The 24,964-nt window shown below is 37.3% G+C and overlaps 1 protein-coding gene and 1 pseudogene across 2 annotated transcripts in view; both read right to left on the bottom strand.

Annotated features, from left to right (window-relative positions):
- Positions 1–24,964, bottom strand: part of LOC127162910 (GTPase IMAP family member 8) — a 46,564-nt gene that overhangs the window by 2,829 nt on the left and 18,771 nt on the right. The window contains exons 1-2 of one of the 2 annotated variants that reach the window (XM_051105831.1): positions 19,087–19,233; positions 30–704 (exon numbers count right to left, since the gene is read on the bottom strand). The exons of the other annotated variant lie outside the window; for it this stretch is intronic. Of the exons in view, the coding sequence (XP_050961788.1) occupies positions 30–704; positions 19,087–19,105 (694 nt within the window). The 5' untranslated portion in view covers positions 19,106–19,233. Of the gene's footprint in view, positions 1–29; positions 705–19,086; positions 19,234–24,964 lie in introns of those variants that run through there. 2 annotated transcript variants of the gene reach the window in all.
- Positions 19,975–23,108, bottom strand: LOC127162911 (GTPase IMAP family member 9-like; annotated as a pseudogene).

Here is a 24,964-nt window from a genome sequence, read left to right as displayed (position 1 = left end):
AAGTCACATTTACAATGATAAAAACTTACAAATAACATCAGGAGTATCCTTGCTTGATCTCCTCCTTATTTGTTTCATGACAAATTTCCCACTGTTTCTCATCATTATTCTTTCAATCTTCATCAGTAGTTTTTCAATCTGATCATATGACTCCTTCTTGTTATTGAAACAGTGAAAATTTCCTCCACATTCAGTCACCAGTCGCTGGAGATCTGCATGATCTTTGTGATTTAGATGTTCATCAATGGTCTGACCCAGTTCCTCCAGTTCATCTTCATGTGTGAACAGGATCATGATGTATTTCTGAATTTCAGGACCAAATAAACATTTCATATAATCCATGATCTCTTCCTCATTTTGAACATCTCTCACTAAAGGCACGACCAGCATAACTGCACTGAGACCTGCTGAACATCGAGAGATCAGCTGCTCTTTCATCATCTTCAGCTTCTCTTTATTCAGATCTGGATCCAGTAGATCTGGACAATCAATCACAGCAATCTGCTTCTCTCCGATCTGTGTTTTACCATCACAAACTTCACTGAAATCATATTCAGCTTCGTTCTTTTTTTGTTGTATGTGAACTTTAAACGTCTTTTCTCCCAGTATGGTGTTTCCTGATAAGCTTTTCCCAGAACCATTTCTGCCCATCAGAAGAATCCGGATCACTGGATCATCTGGACTGGAGCTGATCGCTGACATCTCTGAAAGAGACAGAAAATAAACATATGAAGAGTTCAGATGCAAAAGCTTCTAAATCCATCTGACATTTTTCTTTAAAATAAGCATTTTTATCAGGCTCCTATGAATAGATTTCTATGTAAGTACCGGCACTTCTAATTGAGCTAAGGCTGGGATTTAGCGAGTCTGAAGAAAAAGTATTTGATGGACGTTGAATGACCCTCGCTGACCAGGCAGCTGCGGTTGCTGCCGCTTGAACGGCAGAAATCTTCACTGTTCAGGCATGTCATCTGCGCACTGAAACACCTCACTCACAGCTCACAGATAAAACCAAGACGCAAATCTGTGGATTTGATTGTTTCTAAATTATCAGATGGATAATAGGCTCCGAACCTTGCTTCCTTTTCTGATCACACCAGATACACAGTGTGTGTCCGTCACTTAGGCATTTTTAATTTGTTCATGTTTAAACAATATGGGCGAGGGGATTGTTAGGAAACATGCGTAAGAAGTTGACGGATGCGTGACACCAAAAACACAATTTGGCAACGCTATTCTATTTAGCTGGGAAAACCTGCACCCTCAGGGCTGTTTTGTGAATGACTCTTTAAAAATGCCAGAGTTACTTGGATGTTTTGGTTATAGTTGGCAAAATTTTCACTATCAATAAGTACTGCTGTCTTTATGGCTAAATATTGGTTTGAGACATCCGGGGCTGGATCTTAATTGTCTAGGCATGGAGACAGCGATCTAACAACGTATACTATGTGTCAAAAGCATTCACTCAGTATCATTATCTCATTTTTGACCAAGGTGGCTTTTAGCTGGTTTTGCATCTGAACTCTTCATATTTAAAAAGGCAAAGTGAAGTGGTCATTCGTATTGCAGGCAAAGTAGGCTATAAAACAAAATTCAGTTTCACTGAGATGATAATAAATCTACATTTTTTCAACCTTCAGAATATATATATTTGTTGTTACTGATCTCTCATTTAATGTACACACATTTCTAATTCTGTTAAATAGTATGTAAAACTTGTCAGCTTGTTTGTTTGTTGCGTTTAGACTCTTTATATCTTGACAGCAGTTTAGAAAAAACTTATAACATTATATTATTAGAAAGACGAGACTTTGATTTATGTTTAGAACACAAAATTCAAAAGGTGTGTTCCAACCGACTTTTCTGACATCCTAACTGAGATTCCAATGCAAAACAAAGACTAATATACACAAACAGTTCACTTCTATTACTTATAAATGGGAGAAACTGCAACACGTAATATAGTGGAATAGTCTTGCTGTCTGAATAAAACAGCAAATTGACAATGATTGGTAAAGTCATTGCCTCATTGCAGCTGCTGTTAGAATTTCCATTAGAATCTTTGGAACCTGAGACCACTGAAAAAAAAAAAAAAAAAAAAAAAAACATGATTTACAGTTCAGACAGATTACACAAAAACAAAAACTTTAATAAAACTCACATTCACATTTTAGCCTTTAAATCATTTTTAAGAAAATGGATAAGGAAGAAAATAATGTGCCTTTTTTGAATGCCGTAAATCAGTGATTCAGTGACCTATTCATAAAAAACAATTTTTTACTTTGTTCCTAAATGAATTAGCCATTTTGAAGGTACTGATTGAATAAATGATTTAACAACTTGCTGTCACCTACTGGTCATTTTAGTCACATTTTTTTTAAAGTATTATTCTATTTTATTTTACAATAATTTTATATTTCTGTGTTCTAAATTTTAATTTTAAAACACTATCTCATAATATTATTTATGCAATTTATAATTGATTATACTTGTCTCTTTAAAAAATAAATAAATAAATAAATAATAATAATCCACTTAGCCAATGCAACTTTTCAACACAGTCTATTTTATTTGCAGTGTATCCTGTGTATTCTGATACGTACAATTATGTCTCTGGGCAAATCCCCAGATATCAACTCACACTGTAAATCCTGATAAGTTCAGCTTACTTAAAAAAACTTTGGAAACCGATTGCCTTATTTTGTTAAAGCAAACTTAAAGGTAAAACTAAAGTTAATTTAATAATCAGTTTAAAGTAAAGAAAGCAAATTCTTACAGAGTAAATTAACTAATAAATATCAAGTTAGTTTAATGTCATTTCTAGTTAACATACTCCAGGACATTTACTAATCTTACTTAAGATTTAATAGTAAGATTACTCTGTTAATTCTATTTAACTAACAGTGTTATTTTGTGTTGTGCAAACATCTTAAATGCAATTATTCTCAACATGGATTTAATCTGCCATTTTAAGCTATGGGAACTTAAAACATTTCGTGCAATCGGTTTCCACATTTTCTTTAAGTAAACTGAACGTATTTTTATTAGTTCAACCGACAAGAAATGAACTTAACACAAGTTTGAAATTCTCAACAGTTTATTTTTGTAAAAAACATCTAGAAAACTTTAAGAATATCACAATAATAAAAATTAGCTTTTAAAACATCTGTGTTCTTAGAAAACTCTTTACAGACTTCTTGACTAAACAACACTTTGTTGTCATAACATCATTTGGACCTACTGGAATACTTAAAAAATACAGCATTTTCAGAATGACATGCAAACCGAACAGCAAAAATAAAATACAGGCCTGTAAAACCCATCCATGACAATTCTTCCCTCCATGATTGCCTTTATTGCATCCACAATGAGGGCATGTCCTCTGGTAGAACTGTGAGCAGGTCTACAACTGCTTCACTGAAGTCTGCATCCAAATCCTAAGTAGAGAAATAAAATAGGTACAGTGTGAATTTCTTCATTTCAATACTGGAAATGTTCTAAAAGCATACATTGACAAGGAACTTTTAATGCTGTTAATTTATAAGCAAATTGATTCATATTGATGACCAGAGTGAGTGTACAATGATCTGTGCAAACATCAAGTACAAGGAAATGTAATTAAGCTTTAAATTATGATCACCAAAGAGAGATGACGAGATTTATAGTGTGATAGTGACATTTCACAATACATGATTGAAATCACAGAGCAAAAGTGTAAATTATCATTTGTGTCAACTATTACTGCATGCCTTGTCTTGAAATATTACACACAAGTTCCATGGACTACATTTTATTGTTTTCAACATTATAGATGTGAATTTACAGATTTTTTTTTTTTTTTTTTTTTACAATATGCTAAGAATTTAGAGCATTTTCTCTCTTGCTATGGAGTGATGGATCACACCCATCATTTACATGATTTTATCTTAAAGGGTTTGTTCACCCAAAAATTTAAATTAGCCCATGATTTACTCGCCGTCAAGGCATCCTACGTGTATGACTTCATTCTTTCAGACCAATCCAATCACAGTAACATTAAAAAAATGTTCTGGCTCTTCCACGCTTTCCATGGCAATGTTTCTGTTCAACAGTTCAAAAGGAGTGCAAGAAAGCGCATCCATCCATAATAAAATGTGCCTCACACAGCTCCGGGGGTGAATAAAGGCCTTCTGTAGTGGATCAATGCATTTTTGTAAGAAAAATATACACATTTAAAACGTTATAAACACTTTTCTCTCACTGCCACTAACTATCATACGTGCAAGCCTTTCCGGGTGGATGTTGTAGGACGTTTGTGTAGTGCATGCGCTGGTGTAAATATTCTAGTCGAAATGCGAGTTTGTTTACAGGAGCAAAGGAAGCAAAGTTTCCTTACTTTAGCAAAAGAAAACCAGTCTCCTCTTGGGTTATATTGAAATCCTCTGACATTCTTCTTTATGGATCTTTGTTTTGTACTTCTAATTCGTTACTGGTGTTTCATTTCGCTCTGTCACTAATCACCGGCGCATACGCACGCGTACATCCTACATCGCTGACAAGCTACGCAATATCATGTTCATATTCGCAGATGAATCGCTTTCGATTATGAACGCGATATTGCGTAGCTTGTCAGCGACCTAAGGCTCTGTGTATTAAATTCCGCTCCATCTGAATACACGTGATGGAGATTTACTACTAATCACAGAGCCTGTCGAAATTCTACTGTCGAGATGCGCATGACAATCACGTGATTTATCGTGCAGCCCAATATACACCTAGGATGCCTTGAGAGTGAGTAAATCATAGGCTAATTTCCATTTTTGGGTGAACTAGGCTCTTTATTTCAAAGTGTGTAAAGTGTGTCATGATGTTTGTGATCACTCAACACAATTTCACAAATTTAAAGCATTTACACCAATTTCAGTAATAAACTGTTTCACAAAAGACAAATATAGCATCTACTGCAAAACAAAAAAAAAATAATAATAATAATAATACACAGAACCTGACAATTTTTCATAACCTGAACTATATTCATATTGAATAAAACAAAATGATCAGAGCAGAAAATCCAGTAATACTTACGAAACACATCCTGTAAAATTCCTCTGGGTCATTCTCCAGGATGACTGAAAGGCCCTGAAGTACTGCAGTGCAAACATCAGATGACTATGAAAAAATAGAGACAGGCTGAGGATAACAATCATAAGCAAATCATGATTTAAAGATGACAACTACAGTCAACATGATAAAGAGTTACCTTTTAATGAACTTGATGTGAAATTTAAAATCCTTTTTTCTAGAAAATGTCAAAAGTGCAGAGTCTGTGTCCAATGCTGCGCAGAACTCAGATCCGAGATATGCGACTGAATCCTGCAAAGATCTAAGAACAAACATTGAGTGGCTATTAACATTTTGAAGGACACAATCCATAAACAAACTTTCTGAAAAGGAATAGGGTTTTGAAAATTTTTGAAAAGGAAAAAAAAACTCTTTTTGATGAGGAAAATAAATCTTCCAGTGAAAAGTCATCAAGGGTATTAAATACACATTTGTATTAAATTTACAGTCTTTGAAAGGACACTGACATTTATTGTTACTTGTCAAACAAATATGCAAATGGAATAAAATCTGACACATCATCTGGCTCAGTTAAAGAAAAAGTTCACAAAAAAAAAAAAAAAAAAAAAAAAAAATTAGCTATTAATTTACTCACCCTTATGCCACCCAAGATGTTGATGAGTATTTTTCTTCAGCAGAACAGCAAAGAAGATTTTTAGCTGAAAATGTGGCCTTTGGTGATTGATAAAATTTAAGTCAGAGACTGTCCATTTTTGGAGGGAAAAAACATATCAAGGAGCACAAAATTAATACCGGTTGCTCCTGATGATACACTGAGGTTTTATCAAGCAAGAAGATCGATCTGTGGAAGAAAATGAAATAAACACTTTTAAGTCTCATTTACTGCATTCACCTTACATTTATCTAAGTAGATCCTCTCTGCAAAGTAAACACAAATGTAAAGAGTGTCTGTTATGTCACAAACATAGCACTTGTAACAAACATAACCTAAAGTATCTGAACTTACATTTCCACTGGACAGCAGTCATCAACTGGTATTCTAAAATAATAAAAAAGTGTTATCCCATCAATCAAAAATCAGTGAACACTGAACAAACAAAACCAAATGTATAGAGTGTTTTTTTTTTCTTATGTAATGTAAATGGAAACATCTGGTATTGTAAAACTAAGATCGATAAATTACATTTAAATAAGTTTCAATGTTATATACACTCTGCTTGAGGAGGTGGGGGTGATGGGTCTGCTGAAGACTCGTTGACAATCTCAGAATGCGTGTTGTTTCTTACTGCCTGCACATTACCGTAATTATCATACTAGGCACGCATACTATTTTCGTCGCAACCAGGTATTTCTAACAAATAATGGTACGGCTTGACCACAGTTTAGCACTCATAGTTGCTTTCAAAATCGCCGTGTCAAGTTAAAAAAAGAGTTATTTTAAAAGAACCCGTCTGAAGATGTAGCGTTCTTTTCCATCCGTTTGTACACTGACCGGATTGCGCGCTCTCTAGCGTGAATGCGGCCGTGTCTCTGAGCTCCTCATTCGAATGTGCCGCGTCCAGAATAAGATATCCTACAGCATATGCTAAGCGTTTACGAAATTAAAAACGATCTCCTCCTTTTAAGTGTTTTGTTTACTTCTCACTGAATTTTGAATTCTGCAAAACGTCACATGAAACAACCGTCGTTCAAATTACTCCTATGCTCGTAACTAACTTATCACTAGCACAAATGGATAACATAGTCATAAATAGACAACGAGGCAGCTAATTTTACAGATATGAAGCGAACATTAACTGGTTTGAACAGAAATCGCTTCAAATAATGTGCAGGGTCAACCCGTGTTTGACTTCTTTGAATGGGCTAAGATGTTCCACAAACATCAACAAAGTGCATAAAATCTAACCATCATAAGGACTAGCAAGCAAAAAATCAGAAAATGAGACTTCAATTAAAAGCTTTTACCTTGATTTTACCGAAGTAGATCCTCTGCAAACACACGTTGAATCCTCAGCCGTTGTGGTTCTGCGACGTGAGGGGCAATTGTCACCCAGTGCGCATGCGTAACAGCATGTCTTGGACATTTTGAGTAATTTTACTTAAATTTTATTAGTTATGGGAACTATCTGTTCTAATATTTCAGCAACAATGAAAAATTTTTAGTAAACTCAACATTTTGGTTAAAATAGAGTAAACTTACTAGTATTTTTGTAACAGACTTTAATAAGATTTATTTTACATTTCTCTATTTGTTTATGTTACTTTCGATATGTTTTGTATGTTGAAGATTTTCTAAGGATCGCTTTATTTTAGTTGTTTATGTGGGACTTTTATTTTGACATGGAATCAGCTTTTCACGCTAACAAGGAGCAAAGAAAAACGGTATGGAGAGCTAACGTTTCATGACGGGTGCACAGAGCTCCTGCACAAAAGAATTGTTAATAAGTTTATTCAGCACCCCCTGAAAAGGCATAAGCTCTTACGGTGTTTTCTGAGGTAAAGGAACGCTATTAAAGCTTCAAGGAACATCAGTAAAGTTTCGGCCATCATTCGGACGGGGTCTGCTACAGTAAGAGCTTTACCTTCGCTGGTTCAGATCCTCGCTACATGTGCTGACGGACGGTTTTAACGCGTCGATGGAGAATGGATTGTAGTGCGTCAGAATCAGCGTGATGGTCTACGGAGCTGAGACGTTGTATTGAGCGAGTTCACTATGGAAATGGATACAGACGAACAAGAATCTGAAAACCCGCTCCAAACGGAAAAGGAAGGTAAAAAGGAAAAAGATTTAAAAGGAGCAGTTAAAGGTAAAGACAAAAATACATCAGAACTTCAGGGTCATGTACAAGACAGCGCAGAACTCCCTCGACGTTCAGAACGTCCTCATATACCTACGGAGAAAATGCTTGCTTATCAGAAAGATGAATGCTGTAAGAAAGAAAAAAGATTAACTACATTGTATGAGCAATGGAAGTTAGATGCTCGTAAAGCAAGACAGGACTTAAAAACAGACATTTCTGACAAGCAGCTTGCGGAAATTGCTGACTCTCTTGAAGATAAAAAGAATTGCATCATGAAAATTTTCAGTGACATAAGGCAATATGTTACACCTGCTGCTGACTTAAGACGTAAAATCGATGCATGTGAAGCTGTGACCAATGATATCGTCAAAATTGTGTTTGAAAGAATGGCAACTGTAGATGGCGAGTTTGATGTAGAAAGAGAAAGAGGCCGTCTACGTGAACTTTTAGCACACAGTTACGCTCACTCTATATATGGTTCCAGTGCTTCGCAAATGAGTGTCAGCAGCCATTCTGGATCTTCTTGTACAGCAAGCAAACGGGCAGATGCAGCAGCAGAGCTGGCTGCTAAAGAGGCTGAATACAAGATACTGCAAATGGAAAGGCAACAAAAGGAAAAATTAAGAACTATAGAAGAGCAATTTAGAAAAGAGTTAGAAACTCAAAGGTTTGAACTAGAACGGCTGCAAGTAGAAAAGGATATACAGGTTGCTCGTGCCAGAGTAAAATCCTATGATGAAGAAATAAAACAGGAGACAATAAGTCAATCAATAAAGAATGAACATCAAGGGCCAAGAAACGAAATGCAGCGTCAGCAATGCAATGTTGTCCACTCACCACCTCTCAGTGAAGTGTCTCACCTGGCTCAAGCAGTTCAGGACAGCATAGCCTTAAACAGGTTACCCGTACCTGAGCCCAGAGTGTTCAACGGAGACCCAATTCAGTTTGTAGACTGGAAAGCATCATTCATGTCATTAATAGACAAAAAAGGCATCTCGGCAGCTGACAAACTCTATTATTTGAAGAAGTATGTGAGTGGCTCAGCGCACAGGTATCTTGAGGGCACCTTCTATCGAAATGATGAAGAAGCCTACAAAGACGCTTGGGACAAGCTTAACCAAAGATACGGCCAGCCCTTTGTCATTCAAAGAGCGTTTCGAGAAAAGCTGTCTAAGTGGCCTAAAATACAGCCCAAAGATGCAGAAGGTCTGCGAACATTTTCAGACTTCTTAAATGCCTGCTTGCAAGCCATACCTCATGTTAAAGGTTTGGAAATATTAAACGATTGTGAAGAGAACCAGAAGCTGGTACAAAAACTTCCTGACTGGGTAGCTTCCAGATGGAACCGTCAGGTCACAACAGCCCTTATGGATGGCAAAGAGTTTCCAAGTTTTAATGACTTTGTCAGTTTCATGTCAACAGAGGCAGAAATCATGTGTAATCCCATCACTTCTTTACATGCTCTTCATTCATGTGAGTCACTTCATGAGAGAAGATTGTCAAAGGAAACCAAAAGAAACAAAGCAACTGTCTTTAAGACTCAAACAAGTGTAAACAATGACAGACAAACAACAGTCAAAGGACAGTTAAAAACACAGTGCATGTTGTGTCAAGATGACAATCATCAACTTTATAAGTGTACAAAATTCATGGAGAAATCTTTGAAAGACAGAAGAGTCTATGTCAAGGATAACAAACTCTGTTATGGGTGTTTAAAAACAGGCCACTGTGCTAAGGAGTGTCGTCGTCGACACACATGTGATGTATGCAAATTGCGACATCCCACATGTCTTCACGATTACAACTATGACAAGGACGGAAACAGAGAAAGACCATTGCCCATGGTAAGCAATGTGCATGCGCTTGAAAGCGAGACTACTAGTGCCATGTCACTTAATATCACAAGCGAAGGTCAGTCAGTCATTACATCTATGATCGTACCTGTATGGGTGTCGTCAGTTAAAAATCCATCCAATGAACAGCTTGTGTATGCTTTGCTAGATACACAGAGTGACACTACATTCATTGATGAAGACATTAGTAATGCACTGCAAGTGGAGAGTCACCCAGTGAAACTCAAACTAACCACCATGATGGGAGACAATGTGATTATTAGAAGCAAACGAGTATCTGATCTTCGTGTGAGAGGGTATAGTTCCTCAGTACATATCAGTCTTCCTCCTGTATACACAAAGGAGTGTATTCCTGTTAATTATGATCACATACCAACACAGGAAACTGCGATGAACTGGAGTCACCTGAAAGTAATTGCAGACAAAATGGCACCTCTTCTTAATTGTGAAGTAGGCTTACTACTCGGCTACAACTGCCCCAGAGTGCTAGCTCCAAGGCAAGTCATACTAGGTAAGGATGAGGAACCATATGCTATTCTAACAGACCTAGGATGGAGTATTGTGGGCTGCTCCACACCAAGTATCAATGAATCAACAGGATTCGGTCTTTGTCACAGAATAGCTACAAAGGAGATGCCAGCTTTGACACCTGTGGATGCAGTTCGTATACTCGAGTCGGACTTTAAGGACGTCACAGCAGATGACAAGATAGTCTCTCAAGAGGACATCATGTTCCTAGACAAACTCAAAGTAGGAATAAAGAAAAATGCTCATGGACATTATGAGATGCCTCTCCCATTTAAGCAACGACCACACTTGCCTGACAACAGAGAACTTGCAATAGTCAGACTCAGTCATTTGAACAAGAAGTTCTGTAAAAATGAGAAATACAAGACAGACTACATCACTTACATGAATGACATCATTGACAGAGGTGATGTAGAAGTGGTGAATGATGAGGGAATCGGTGGTGAAAAATGGTACATACCTCACCATGGCATCTACCACCCAAAAAAGCCAGATAAACTACGAGTCGTATTCGATTGTTCTGCAAAATTCAAGGGTACATGTCTCAATGAACATTTACTAGCAGGACCAGACATGATAAACAATCTTACAGGAGTCCTTGTAAGGTTCAGAAGGCATCCTATTGCGGTGATATGTGACATTGAGAAAATGTTCCACCAATTCCACGTACAACAAAAGGATCGTGATTATCTGCGCTTTTTATGGTGGAAAGATGGAGACACAAATTCAGTTCTTCAAGATTACCGAATGAAAGTGCATCTATTCGGTGCAGTCTCTTCGCCCGGTTGCGCGAACTATGGACTAAGATACTTAGCCAATGAGTACAGTCAAACACACACATTAGGTGCTCAGTTCATCACGAGAGATTTTTATGTCGACGATGGAGTTACAAGTACAGAGACAGTAGAAAAGGCCATCCAGTTGACAAAAGAAGCACGGGAGCTGTGTGCAAAGGGTGGTCTTCGACTTCACAAATTTATATCAAACGACAACACTGTTTTACAAAGCATACCAGCATCAGAACGTGCTATAAACTTTGAAACGAAAGATCTTACCTTCAATGATATGCCACTTGAAAGAGCTTTAGGAATTCACTGGAACATACAGAGTGATAGTTTCAAATTCCATGTTCCATTAAAGGGTCAACCTACAACACGTCGTGGCATATTATCAACTGTTGCCTCCATATTTGATCCTTTGGGATTTGTAGCTCCATATGTTCTCAATGGCAAGAGAATTCTACAAGAGATGTGTCACCAAGGAACAGGTTGGGATGATCCACTTCCCCCTGAACTCAACCCATGGTGGGAGAGATGGCAGAACGACTTCGTCAATCTGGGAAAAGTGAACATACCAAGATGTTATGTACCTGCTGATTTCGGGAAGGTTGTGAAAACAGAGATGCATCATTTCTCTGATGCGAGCACCTGTGGTTACGGTCAGTGTTCTTATCTGAGGATAATAAATGAGAATGACGAAATTCATTGCTCTTTTCTTATTGGCAAAGCCCGGGTTTCTCCTTCAAAGATTATTACAATTCCGAGATTAGAGCTGACGGCAGCTGTGGTATCAGTCAGAATGAGCAACATGCTCAGAGAAGAGCTTAACCTCACCGATGTCGACGAATTCTTTTGGACGGACTCAAAAGTAGTTTTGGGTTACATAAATAACGATGCTCGTCGTTTCCACACATTTGTAGCCAATAGAGTCCAAAAAATACGTCAAAGCACAACACCCAATCAATGGCTATATGTCCCAACGAATGAGAACCCGGCAGACAGTGCTTCAAGAGGGAGAACAATAAATGAGCTGCTCTCATCTAATTGGTTCTCTGGTCCCTCATTCTTATGGGAAAGGGAAATAACGACTTCAGATGTTGTGCCGGATCTTCCAGTAGGAGATCCAGAAGTAAAGAAAATTCAGACATTACAAACAAAGACCACGGAAAGTAAAGATCTTGTAGACCAATTGTCCAAGTTCTCGTCTTGGTCTAAAATGATCAAAGCCGTTGCACGCCTTCTGAGACGGACTAAGAAGGATAAAACCAATTCACCAGCGTCTGTAAGTGAACAAGAGGATGCTAAATGCTTGATTCTAAAAGGAGTACAAAGGCAAGTGTATCAGAAAGAGATTGAAGTGTTGAGTCAAGGAAAAGGACTTCCAGGTCACAGTAAACTTCATCATCTAGATGCCTTTATAGACAAGGATGGTATGGTCAAGGTGGGAGGCAGATTAAGTCACTCATCATACACATACTCATTCAAGCATCCGCTGATCCTTCCAAAAGAACATCATGTTACAAATCTGATAATTGCACACTGCCATGAAAGTGTAAAGCATCAAGGTAAAGGTTTCACGATCAATGAAATCAGATCGTGTGGCTATTGGATACCTGGTATAAACAGAGCGGTCACATCTTACATTCACAACTGTGTAACTTGCAGAAGGCTGAGAAGATCTGCTGAAGGCCAGAGGATGAGTGATCTCCCCTCAGAACGTGTAGATCCTTCTCCACCCTTTATGTATTGCGGTATGGACTGCTTTGGTCCTTTCATGACTAAAGAGGGAAGAAAACATCACAAAAGATACGGCCTACTTCTAACATGCTTGTGTTCAAGAGCTATTCATATAGAAATGTTAGAAGATATGTCCACGGATGCGTTTATTAACAGTCTAAGGTGCTTTATTGCAATTCGAGGCACAGTAAGGCAAATAAAATGTGACCAAGGTACCAATTTCATAGGTGCAAAGAACGAACTGAACTCAACATTGCAAGAACTTGATCCAGAACGGCTCACTGTTTTTCTTGCAGATAAACAGTGTGACTTTGTTTTGAATGCTCCTCATTCCAGCCATGCAGGGGGCGTATGGGAGCGCCAAATCAAGACTGTACGGAGCGTTCTTAATGCTACCATCTCCCTTTCATCAGGCAGGCTTAATGATGCTTCATTGCGCACTTTGTTTTACGAGGCTATGGCAGTAGTTAATAGTCGCCCTCTTACAATTGACAATCTGAATGACCCCAAGAGCTTAGAACCACTCACGCCTAATCATCTGATAACCATGAAACCCACCATAGCATTACCTCCACCAGGAAAGTTCATGAGAGAGGATATGTATACGAAAAAGAGATGGAGACGTGTGCAGTACCTTACTGAACAGTTTTGGAGCAGATGGAAAAAAGAGTATCTGCACAATATCGCTGCAAGGCAACGCTGGCATGCTCCAAAAAGGAACTTTCAAATTGGCGACGTGGTCATGGATATCGATGAAACACTGCCAAGGTGTGAATGGAGACTAGGAAGGATTATAGAGACTGTTTTGAGCCCAGATGGACTTGTAAGAAAGGCCAAAGTAGCACTTGGTGATAAAAGATTAAGCAAGAAAGGAGAACGAATGCATAAAATCTCAATAGTAGAAAGGCCAGCTCAGAAGTTGGTCTTGTTGCTGGAAGCAGAGTGAATGCATCTTCAAAAGGACTTTATTGCACTCTATACACACAAAAGGGGTTGTAAGTGAAAATTAGTCATGTTTGAGAAACATTGATAATTTGGTGGGAGTGTAACAGACTTTAATAAGATTTATTTTACATTTCTCTATTTGTTTATGTTACTTTCGATATGTTTTGTATGTTGAAGATTTTCTAAGGATCGCTTTATTTTAGTTGTTTATGTGGGACTTTTATTTTGACATGGAATCAGCTTTTCACGGCTAACAAGGAGCAAAGAAAAACGGTATGGAGAGCTAACGTTTCATGACGGGTGCACAGAGCTCCTGCACAAAAGAATTGTTAATAAGTTTATTCAGCACCCCCTGAAAAGGCATAAGCTCTTACGGTGTTTTCTGAGGTAAAGGAACGCTATTAAAGCTTCAAGGAACATCAGTAAAGTTTCGGCCATCATTCGGACGGGGTCTGCTACAATTTTTATAGCAAGGAATACTATTTGGTTTTACAGTGCACCCACGAACTGCCCCTGTGAGCCCCTGCCCTTTAGCTCGGTAAAGTTAGTCCAATAATTAATGCAAATGATGTTATCAAAGCCATAGTAAATGCCTTGTGGACCTACAGAATCTACATTTCTAGTGGCCAGACTGACTTGGCACAGTTGAAATTTTGCCAATGTATACCTTACTGTATGTACAGTACACAATTATTCTTTTTATTCAATTATTCTAAACAATTACTAAAATTCAGCAAAAGGGTTTTTTAATGTTGCAAATGTTGTAGTAATTTGTAGTTATAAGACTGACTTACTACAAGTGATATTTGGCCAATTTCTCCCTTAATGTATGTACAGTACAGTACACTTATGGTTTTGTCTTCCCTCCAAAATTAACTCCAGTTCATGTTTGTTCAATAATGTTCAGTTGCAAGACAGATTAAAATTAAAATATATTTTAATTAAACGTTTTAAACCCAGTAGGTGGAATTTTCAGACGGTCCCTTACGCATCAAGAGTTAAGATAAAGTCAAAGTTTTCTCCGGTTTAAATTTGCTGCTACAATACATTTAGGCGGTTTCTAAATAATATTTTCATGATTTCTGCCGAGGGGGACCCCACAACCCCAAAGCTCACCCCCGAACGCATTTTGTCAACTGAAGCAGGGTGTCTGCACGTTTTATGAGGGTAAATTTAAGACTTTTTAAAGACCTTTTTCATACTAACTAAAGAAAAATTAATGGAAAAAAAATGGAACGGAAAACAATAAACCAATATGTTCTCTATCATTTATGCGCCTAGGGCGGGGTCTGTTTTAGGCTTCTCCGTATTTTTATATTTTATACATCCACCAACTATAATGATGATATAGCGCTGGTGGAAACAACACGAGACTTCGCTTTCGCTTTCACTTTCAAGACCGGCTCGGAAGGCGTTTAGTGTCTCCGTCAGCAGCAGCAGCGAGCGCGCTTTTAGCGCAGCTGGAAGAGATCCGCGTTCAAGTGCTTGCCGCAGAGCACCGGCAGAAGTTATTACCATGAAAGTGTCGGGGGGGAGACAGTAATGTTTTTTGATTTTTGAATTATTTATTAATAAATTAGTGTTTTCTGAGTCAGCATTGCAAGGATGAAGTTGCCGATCCTGACTTGCCATCTCCTCTTTCGACGCGCCTTTAAATGCATCTTTACAGATTACATAATGAAACAGTTTTTGTTTTCGATTTGTTTATTTCGTTAAAGTAGTCATTTAAAGCTTTCTATAGATATATGTATCATGTCTGCGAGGTATGTATTCGCTGAGTTTCGGTTAATTTTTGTGAAGCGCTCCTGTTTGGACGACAGAAAGCGCATCATGTTTGTTTTCTTTATGCTATAAAAGCACCGTTTGCAACGTTTTGTTGATATTGTGAGTGCACACAAATAAAACTAGACCCTTTACAGTTCCGAATGGTGTATTACTCTTACCTTTATGAGCAAAAAATACTGAAAAAAAAATGCAAGTGATCGCGCTGGCGCCTCCATGTCCTGCAAAGCGCGCTTCAGCTTCCACTCTCTGCAAAAATGATTGGCTATGCGCCCAATAGCACACATTTTCTAGGTTTAAAGTTTAAACTAACATTGTTTTATACTTGAACTGTTTAGGCAAGTCGTAAGGATTTGAGAAGGCAAAAACTTATATTTAACGAACAAAAAATACTTCAAACGTTTTTCTAAATTAACTTAAAAAACGAAACGAAATATAATCACTTTGCCATTACATACAAAACTATTTTAATAGCTGAAACAGTAGTATAAGCTGTCAGACAAGGGCCAGGGGGCCTATACTTGAGGCCCGTGCAGGGCTCTACACATTTACTTTCACTTTTAAATTAGCGGCATAACTTAACAAACTTTTATTTAGAGGGGTCGATGCCCATTTTCCACATGTTGATATGATTCTTTAGGGTCTTAATGAAAAGTCTCTAATATACTTTGATTAAAAATTCTCAATGGTTTTGTACAACAACACCCTTTTTACCTTGACAAAATCAGCTCTGCAAAAATCATCTCATTCTAAGGGGTTGTTCCTTTAAATGCAAATGAGCTCTGCTCACCCCGCCCCTCTCTTCTCTCTGTGGAATGACGGTCTTGTTTACATTAGCCTTATGTAGCCACATTTATCCGCGTTTAGTCGCTAAACTTCCTAACTATCGCGTTATAAGGAAAGACGATCGCAAAGATTCATAAAAAAACGCTTATACTCACTTCTGTTGTAAGTGAAGCTGGATCATGAATGATTCCCGCGAACATAGACGGATATATATAGATCAGGAGGTGCATTCCCTTCACAAACAAACGTAATATACTGCATCTTCAGCAGCTCAGATGTCGGAGTAAATGACGACCACTATGTTCATTATTACATCCAGCAACACAACACCTCAATCGCTCAATCGGAGATATTCTTCTCTAACTTACATCCCTGCTCTGGAATCAAACATGGACAGTTACTGGACTGTGACAGCTGGTCTAAGGTAAGAGCTCATGTCAATCAACTATTGTGCGAGCGGCCTCTGTGGGTGTGACGGCACACCGACAGGCATCTGAGAACAGCTCGATTTGAAAAAGGGGATATTGTTTTTACAGATTAATTAAAAAACACTGCATGGATTTTTATCATTATAGGGTAGATTTGTACCCACTAAACATTGGACGTCGGATAGACGTGCAGATCATGTCTATATTGGGTCCGTCGGTCCATGACCAATTATGGACATCTATTCGACGTCCAAACTAGGTCCACTATTTGGACGTCCAACCATGACCCAACTTGGACGTCATTTTGACGTTCAACATTTGACCTAATCTGGCTTATTTTTTTTTGGACGTCATTTGGACGTCTATGGCAGTTGTGATATACACATTGGACGTCGGATAGACGTGCAGATCATGTCTATATTGGGTCCGTCGGTCCGACCAATTCTGAACATCTATTCGACGTCCAAACTAGGTCCACTATTTGGACGTCTATCCATTACCCAACTTGGACGTCATTTTGACGTTCAACATTTGATCTGGGTTTTTTTGGACGTCATTTGGACGTCTATGGCAGTTGCAGTAAATGTGTTTTACAAAATAGAGCCTATCAACATGATTATATATATGAATACAGATTATTTATAAACAAACAAGATTTATTATCTGTATTACTATTTATTTATTTGGTAGCCCATATGTTTTTTTTTTGTTTGTTTGTTTTTTTACATTTTCCTGTTTTCCTTTAACAGTTTTTATTTTATTTAAAGTAGCCTATAATCAAGTTATTTATTTTTTTTAATTTTATATTGTATTATATATATATATATATATAAATTATATTTATATGAATTTATATATTTTATATTAAAAAAAAATCATGGTAGCCTAGCCTATCCACCTTATTCCTATCTTAAAAAGAACCAACAGCTGCAAAAAAGTCAAGGACAGACAGCTCTCTATCAAGCTAGGCAACAATATAAGTTCTTTGATCAAGGAGGATTTCAACCAGGCAAAAACCAGTCAGCATCACTCTGATTGGCTGAAACGAGCACATCATCATAAACGCCACTCTGATTGGCCGAGGCAAGACGAGGCATTTGGCGGCTTGGCGCGAGTCAGAGCCGTAGTGTTCTGGACGGCACAGGTCTTCAGATCACTGGTGAACCCGTTTCCTAGAAATTGAAGCTAAGTTCGGTCAGCATTTATTTCAATGGCCATGTGTACATATAATCTTTAGCGTTATTGTCTTACAATAAAGCTGCGAATGGTCAAGGGTCACAGCACGCATTTTTTCGTCTTACATTAGCTTGTTACTTGTGCTAGCTACGGGGTTTACAGATAATGCAAGGTTGGTTGATGTTACCGTCTCTTAGTCACTTTAATCGTTCATGAAATTAACATTATACGTTTTATTGTAAACAGCAGGTGATAAGCATACAAAGGTGTAATGCATTTCCAGTTCAAACTGCCGAGCCAAACAAAAGTACAGGAAAATGAATACATGATACAGAAAACATGTCATCCACCCTCTTGAAACATAGGACTACATAGAAGTTGTATAAAAATGACGTGTTAAGTCAAAATTTTATGTTGAAAAGATGTCCACAAACGACCACTTTTGGACTATAAATAGCCCTTACATGGAGGTCCCACCAACGTCAACATTAGACGTGCGGTAGACGTCGAAAAAAGACGTCGTCTGGCGTTACAAAACAACCCCATCAATGGACGGAAATTGGACGTCCAAAAATGACATGGAAAAGACGTCACTACGACGTCACATTGCACAGTGGGAACTTGATGTAATATATATTTTTAAAAATTACAGTTTAAATAAAAATCAGCAAACACTGTGGAACCAAATAAATATGAAACTTCCACTATCACCTTAGATAAATGGCAGAAGTCAACAGGCTTTTCAAAATTTTCAAAATTTGCGTTTCGTTTTGAAACTCTTCCGCTATATTGTCTTTCTCACTTCTCTCTTTTTTGTCAGTCAGCTCGACTCACTCCCTTCACATAATAAATGAATTCTGATCTGTGATGCGACAAGTTCTTCGGGTGACTGACAGATGAAGCAGCACATACCGCAATCTACTGCGTATTGTTTAATGAATATTGAGCGACCTAAGCCATGTAGCACAGAAATTACGCTTTCGCTTCACTTTAAAATGAAACACATGAGGAAACAATCCCTCACGAATATTAATGCCATGATCATATGAATTTAAGACTTGCTGCTCTGATTTAAGACCTTTTCAAGGCCTTAATTCACAGAAAAGCGATTTAAGACTTTTTAAAACTTGTTTGTGTGTGTGTTCGGTCTGTCGTAATTCTAATTTCAATATTTTGCATGATTGGCAGTCACTGTAAAAATATTTCTTACCTGAAGGTCCTTCCGCCATCTCCAGACAGAGACTAATTTAACGTCTCTTAGAAAATAGTCGAAGTACAAAAACACTAAAAAATCTCACTCTTTACAAAGCATATCATGTCGATGATGTTGTCAGGAAAAAATGTAGTTTCTTTCACTTTTGCTCCTCCTCACTGCAGGAACCTGTTCTTCCTGTTTAAGGAGGAGCCTAATTTCCACATGTCATCGTACTGAACTGTAAACGGACAAAACCATTTTTCTCTTGGGTCTGAGTCTCTCTTCTGCAAGGTTTGTGTCTTATTACACATTAAAAGAATCTGAATGTAATTTTAATGCTTTGGATAGGCCTATTTTAGTGCAAAATTCTTACTTATGGCGTTTTCAGATGTACTTAACCAATACGACCTGAATATGGTTATTATTTACAATAATCAATATGCTTGCTAAAATACGGCAGTAGTAACTTTTCGAGCCATCACCGTTTGAATAGAGATCTGACGCCACGTTTCGGACACTTAGCGCAATGTGAAATACTGTTTTGTCTGGATGAATTAAAAAACAGGTAAAACATCTGGATCAAATCTGGAATCAAAATCTTGTCCATATCATAATAATAATAAATAACTTCATGAGTGTTACAGGCAATGCATTTCCTGAATATTGAATGATCATAATGGCAACAAGTTGCAGCTAGGACCTGAAAGTGTTTTACTGATCTATCTGTGTAACTGGATTTAAGACCACGTCTAAAGATGTGGCTGCATGAATAAAACAGACAGATGCAGGGATTTAAGTAAGTGTTAAGAAGCTCAAAATAAACCAAACCTGGTCAAACCATGATCATTTTCTGGACGTGGAGCTGTTTATCTGTTTAAGTTCATCCAGCATATAACCAGCCAGCATCAGATATCAGAAAGAAACACATTCACTTACAGCACATGAATATTCATAGTACGTCAGTCTCAAGTGTAGATTAAAACATCATATACCCTGTTTTCTGAATCATTATTCTGAATCGCATGTCCCTCTGAAAACATCTGATTGAAAACAAATCGAATCTGATTATTACATATCATATTATCACAGACATTCTGACGACCTGAAATTACTGATATACCATTTGCGCAAAACCTTCACACTAAAAAAGGAGAATGTAATATGACTGTTATGTCACTTTGTATTTAAAATTAATTTGTACAGAGAGATGAAAAACACATAATGCTCTCACCAAACATTAAATAACAGCTTCACACTAACTCTAAATACAGATACAATCAAACATCTACATAATAGATTAACAAAGCATTTCTGAAAGGATCACATGAATGAACAGCATTGACTGTGATTAAGCAAAATAGTATGCTGCTGATTTAGAGTGATTGTATATTTCAGCAATGTGACATAAGCTTCTGCAAGTCTATTTCATAGATCCTTGCAATATATTGTGGCAAAACAATATGGTAAGTTATATATTTTTTTAAATACTTTTTCAAATACTGTAAAATTATGTTTTGTTTAACATTGTTTTAAAAAAAAATTGCTTTGGCTTATTGATTATATAACTAATTACATTTTTAACTACATTTTTTTATGAAGAAAAAAAGGCCAAAACTTTGAGTTTTAGTGTGCCTAATCATTTTTGATTCTCTCACTGAATCCCACACAACTTCTTTTTTTTTCTAGCTTCTGTGTAGCTCTGATTGCAAGTTGAACTGCCTCTCTATAACTGATTCCTTAGCTCTCAGCCTCATTTATGGTGCTCTCTTTCTCCTCAGAAGTCACCACCACCTTCCCCATGAATTTGGCTACAACTATGTACGCATCAGTGAATATAAGATGCAGTGCATCCTGTCGAGACTCCTCTGCTATAAATTCCAATATATTGTTTGCCATTCTGTTAGAACGCCCCCTTTCTGCTTCTGTTTTAACTGCTCCACTTTCTCACGCAGTTTTTGTTTCTGAATCTCCCAAATGCATTTCTCTGTTCCTTCAAACACGTCATTAGTAAAGTGGCCTCCATTTTCATTCACCATCTTCTCTATTACTGATCAGATCTTTGAACTGTGGGTAACCAGCAGATTCATTGTCTAAACAGAAGAATCAGTTTCCACAGCCTTTTACAAGCTTTTTGAGATCTGGATCAGCATTCTGTAGAAATTCATCAATGGTTTTCTTTTGCTTCTCTAACTGATCTTTATGAGTGAAGATGATCATGGCATATTTTTCTAATTTTTCTCCAAACACTTCTTCAAGCTCCTTTATTGTATTTTTCTTCTCCTTAGTGAATCAACCCATTTTAATCACAAGAATAAAAGCGTGCGGTCCAGGAGAGGCGTATGCATTTCACTAATTCGGTAATGACCTCCTCTTCACTAAGTACATTATCATAAAGTCCAGGAGTGTCGATCACTGAGATCGTTTTGCCCATCCTGTCAATGGTTTCTGACTGACACTGTTTTGTTTGAGAGTTTGAGCTCATGGAGGATTCAAACACTCTTTTACCGATAATGGTGTTTCCTGCAACATCTTTTCCAGCTCCAGTTTTTCCCAGCAGAACCAGCCTGATTTGGTTTGTCTTCTCAGGAATCTGAGTGCCATCTAGATCTTCATCCACTGAACTTTCTCCTGAAACTACAGCACAACAGTGTGATTTTAAAATTCTCCAATATTCTCTAACCACTCTTCTCTTTTAAGATCATTTTTACATTTACATTTAAGGCACTTGCAGATTCTCTTAACTAATTAAATTACAACAAATATCAGTGTTTACATTTAATGAACAGGTAAGCACATGATATATTAATGCAATAATTTACAACAACAAAACAACTTACAATTTATTACAGTGTTTTTGCCATCACTCCTCTTCATTTGTTCCATGCTAAATATTCCTCCATTTTCCTCCAACATTCTTTCAATCTTCTGCAGTAGTTCTTGTACCTGATCATCTAATTTACTGTTTCAATAAAAGTTTCACTGTTATTGAAACAGTGAAACTTTCCTCCACATTCAGTCACCAGTCGCTGGAGATCCTCATGGGTTTGTAGATATTCATCAGTGGTCTGTGGTTCATCCAGATATTCCAGTTTATCTCCATGTGTGAACAGGATCATGATGTATTTCTGAACTTCAGGACCAAATAAACACTTTACATAATCCAGGATCTCTTCCTCATTTCCCACAGGTTACTCTAGAGGAACAGTGCTGTTTTTTCCCTAAATAACAACAAGATTAAATCAAGATGAATTTTTATTGTAATAGACTGCATTGGCAAGAGTGATGTAGAAGTTTTCACCATGAAGCTTACACTGGTGATGTACCGGAGAGAAAACGGATTTCATAGTAAATTATTAAATTTTCAGCAGGAAAAAAAAAGTGTTTTAAAGCTTGTTGTTTTGTAGAGCATCACAGTTATATGAGAAGAGTACGGCCTGTAGATAGGGAATATGTGCTATTTAATAAAAATACAATCATATTTTCAGAATGACAATATTTTCTCAAACATACTGTGGGGGTTAAAATGCATCCATTCCCCTCACAGATGATGAGACATTCAGTAACAACAACATTACCACTCTAGACATCGAAACAATCATTCACAAGAATATATACAATAACAAAAAATCGCTCAGGTCTTAATAAACTAGTTTTCTTTACATGCTTGCTGCCTGCTGTTATCAAGTCAGCAAATACTCTGTATCTGATAAAATCGTATTTGTTTCATAAACAAATTGTGTGAAATGTATTTTACAATTGTTTAAATATACAAAATACCATGAATTTCTCACCTCTCCTCAAGAAGACTCCCTGCAGCTGTATCCAAAAGCTGTTTTTAAACTCTGAGACAAAGACTGAAAAACCAGTCAAAGGATTTGTTATTGGACTTTCAGTTCTTGCAAGAATTGTCAGTCTAACACAGAAGCTCTCTAGTGAGAAAGACAGTTCAGTACAGTCTCTTCTATACTGATAAAGTCTGTGCAAGGATCAAGCTTGACCTTCAACAGTATCTTTTCAGATTAGCTCTAACCTACGGTGGCCGGGAAGTGCAAAACAACATTACAAAGTTTGAAACACTTTTACGAAGCTCGAGACAAATTTACATTTTGGAAAACATTTTTACCTATCATAAGACACAATACATGGGAAAAACGATTTTACCAAGGACGAAACAAATTTACATTTTAGAAAAAAAATTAACAAGACGCAAAACACTTTTACCAGTCCCGAAACAAATTTACAATGACAGATTCTTTACGGAAAGGGAATGTACCACACACCGGAAGTGACGCGGTGAAAGGTGTTGTGTTGTTGTTGTTGTTGTTGTTGTTGTTGTTGTTGTTGGTGGTGGTGGTGGTGGTGAGCGCGGTAAATTCGTGTTGTGGAGTAAATGGCGTAAATAAAGTTTATGGTGACCGAACATGGACTGCGGCAGAGGGATGTTTTGCCCGTTTTGTGGCAAACACATGAGCAGCTTAACGTGGTTTTGCTTTACGTGTGGTCGGTGTTTGGAGTTTCTAAAGCACGCGGACCAGACGGAAACACCAGACATACTGCATCAATGTGTTCAATATTTTAACGAGGGTCACTCACCTCCGTGAAGTTGGCACCCCATAAAAAGAAATAATGACCAAAACTATGCCATTCGTTTGTGCTGATTTGTGCCGCAAAAACGAACGTTTGTGCTGGTTTGGTGTTTAAGATATTAAACGTTATTTTTTTGACCGTGTGACCTCACTTTCGACCCCATGTTGTCCAAATCGCTCCAAACCGGCGCAGTTCGTTTGTGCTCGATTTGTGCTCGATTGTACCGTTAAAATAAACACTGTATCTGTTTTCCTTCCCTAGATATAACAAAAATATTTTCGGGGCTGTGACGTCACTCTCCACCCCAGTTCGTCTAAATCACACAAAACTGGTGTCATTCGTTTGTGCTCGATTTGTGCTGGTTTGTGCCGTTGAAATGAACGTCAAATATATTTCCCCTTCTTAGAAATAACAAAAACAATTTGAGGCAGTGACGTCACTCTCCACCCCATGCCTTCCAAATCTCTCAAACCGGTGCCGTTCCTTTGTGCTAGATTTGTGCCGCTAAAAGAAACTATGTAACCATGACCTCTTTTTAAATATAACGAAAATTTCACTGTCAACTGCATTTAGCGCCACTGCAGAGTTTTAAAAAAGTTAGTGTTCGTGCTGCGTTAAAATTTAAAATGTACTCTTTTCATTTAGTCTTTTCAAGTTAGTTTTTACTAACTTCATATTTAAATTTGACTAAATTAATAAATTAATAAATTATTAATAAATTGTATAGCCTGTATATAATTATACAGCCTAATTCAAAGCGCTCCCCACACAAAATGGCGTGTTTATTTGTGCTGATTTGTGCCAGAAATCCTGGTTGTGACTAAAATTCGTTTAAAAATGGATATTTAAAGGGAGAAAACTTAAGCACTTAATATACCATTATCTATAGGAAACATGTAGCCTAAAAGTAATTGCATGGCATGACTGCATTTTAATAGCTAATATGGTAAAGTTTTTCTGTCCCCCTTATAAACGATTATTTACCGCACTGCTTAAGAAAACGAAAAAGGGGCTCGTAGATAAAATAGGCTCAAGCTATAGACTACTGAATGTGTGCATGGCAGGAAAAATTACGGTCATTGGAAAAAGACTACAAGAAATTGATAGATACTACTGTAGCTAATCACAATTGCTAATCAACGAGGTAAATCTATATTTGTACATATTTGTATATATTTTAATGCATGTTGAATGTTGAAAAAATCTAAATTTAATTAAAACGAATGTTTTGTTGATGTTGTGAGTGCACACAAATCAAAGTAGATTCGTTGCAGTTCCGAATAATGTATTACTCCTACCTTTAGCA

The sequence above is a fragment of the Labeo rohita genome, chromosome 3 (assembly GCF_022985175.1).
Source record: "Labeo rohita strain BAU-BD-2019 chromosome 3, IGBB_LRoh.1.0, whole genome shotgun sequence".
In the NCBI taxonomy this organism is placed as follows: Eukaryota; Metazoa; Chordata; class Actinopteri; order Cypriniformes; family Cyprinidae; genus Labeo; species Labeo rohita.
This window is presented reverse-complemented; position numbering and strand designations above follow the sequence as displayed.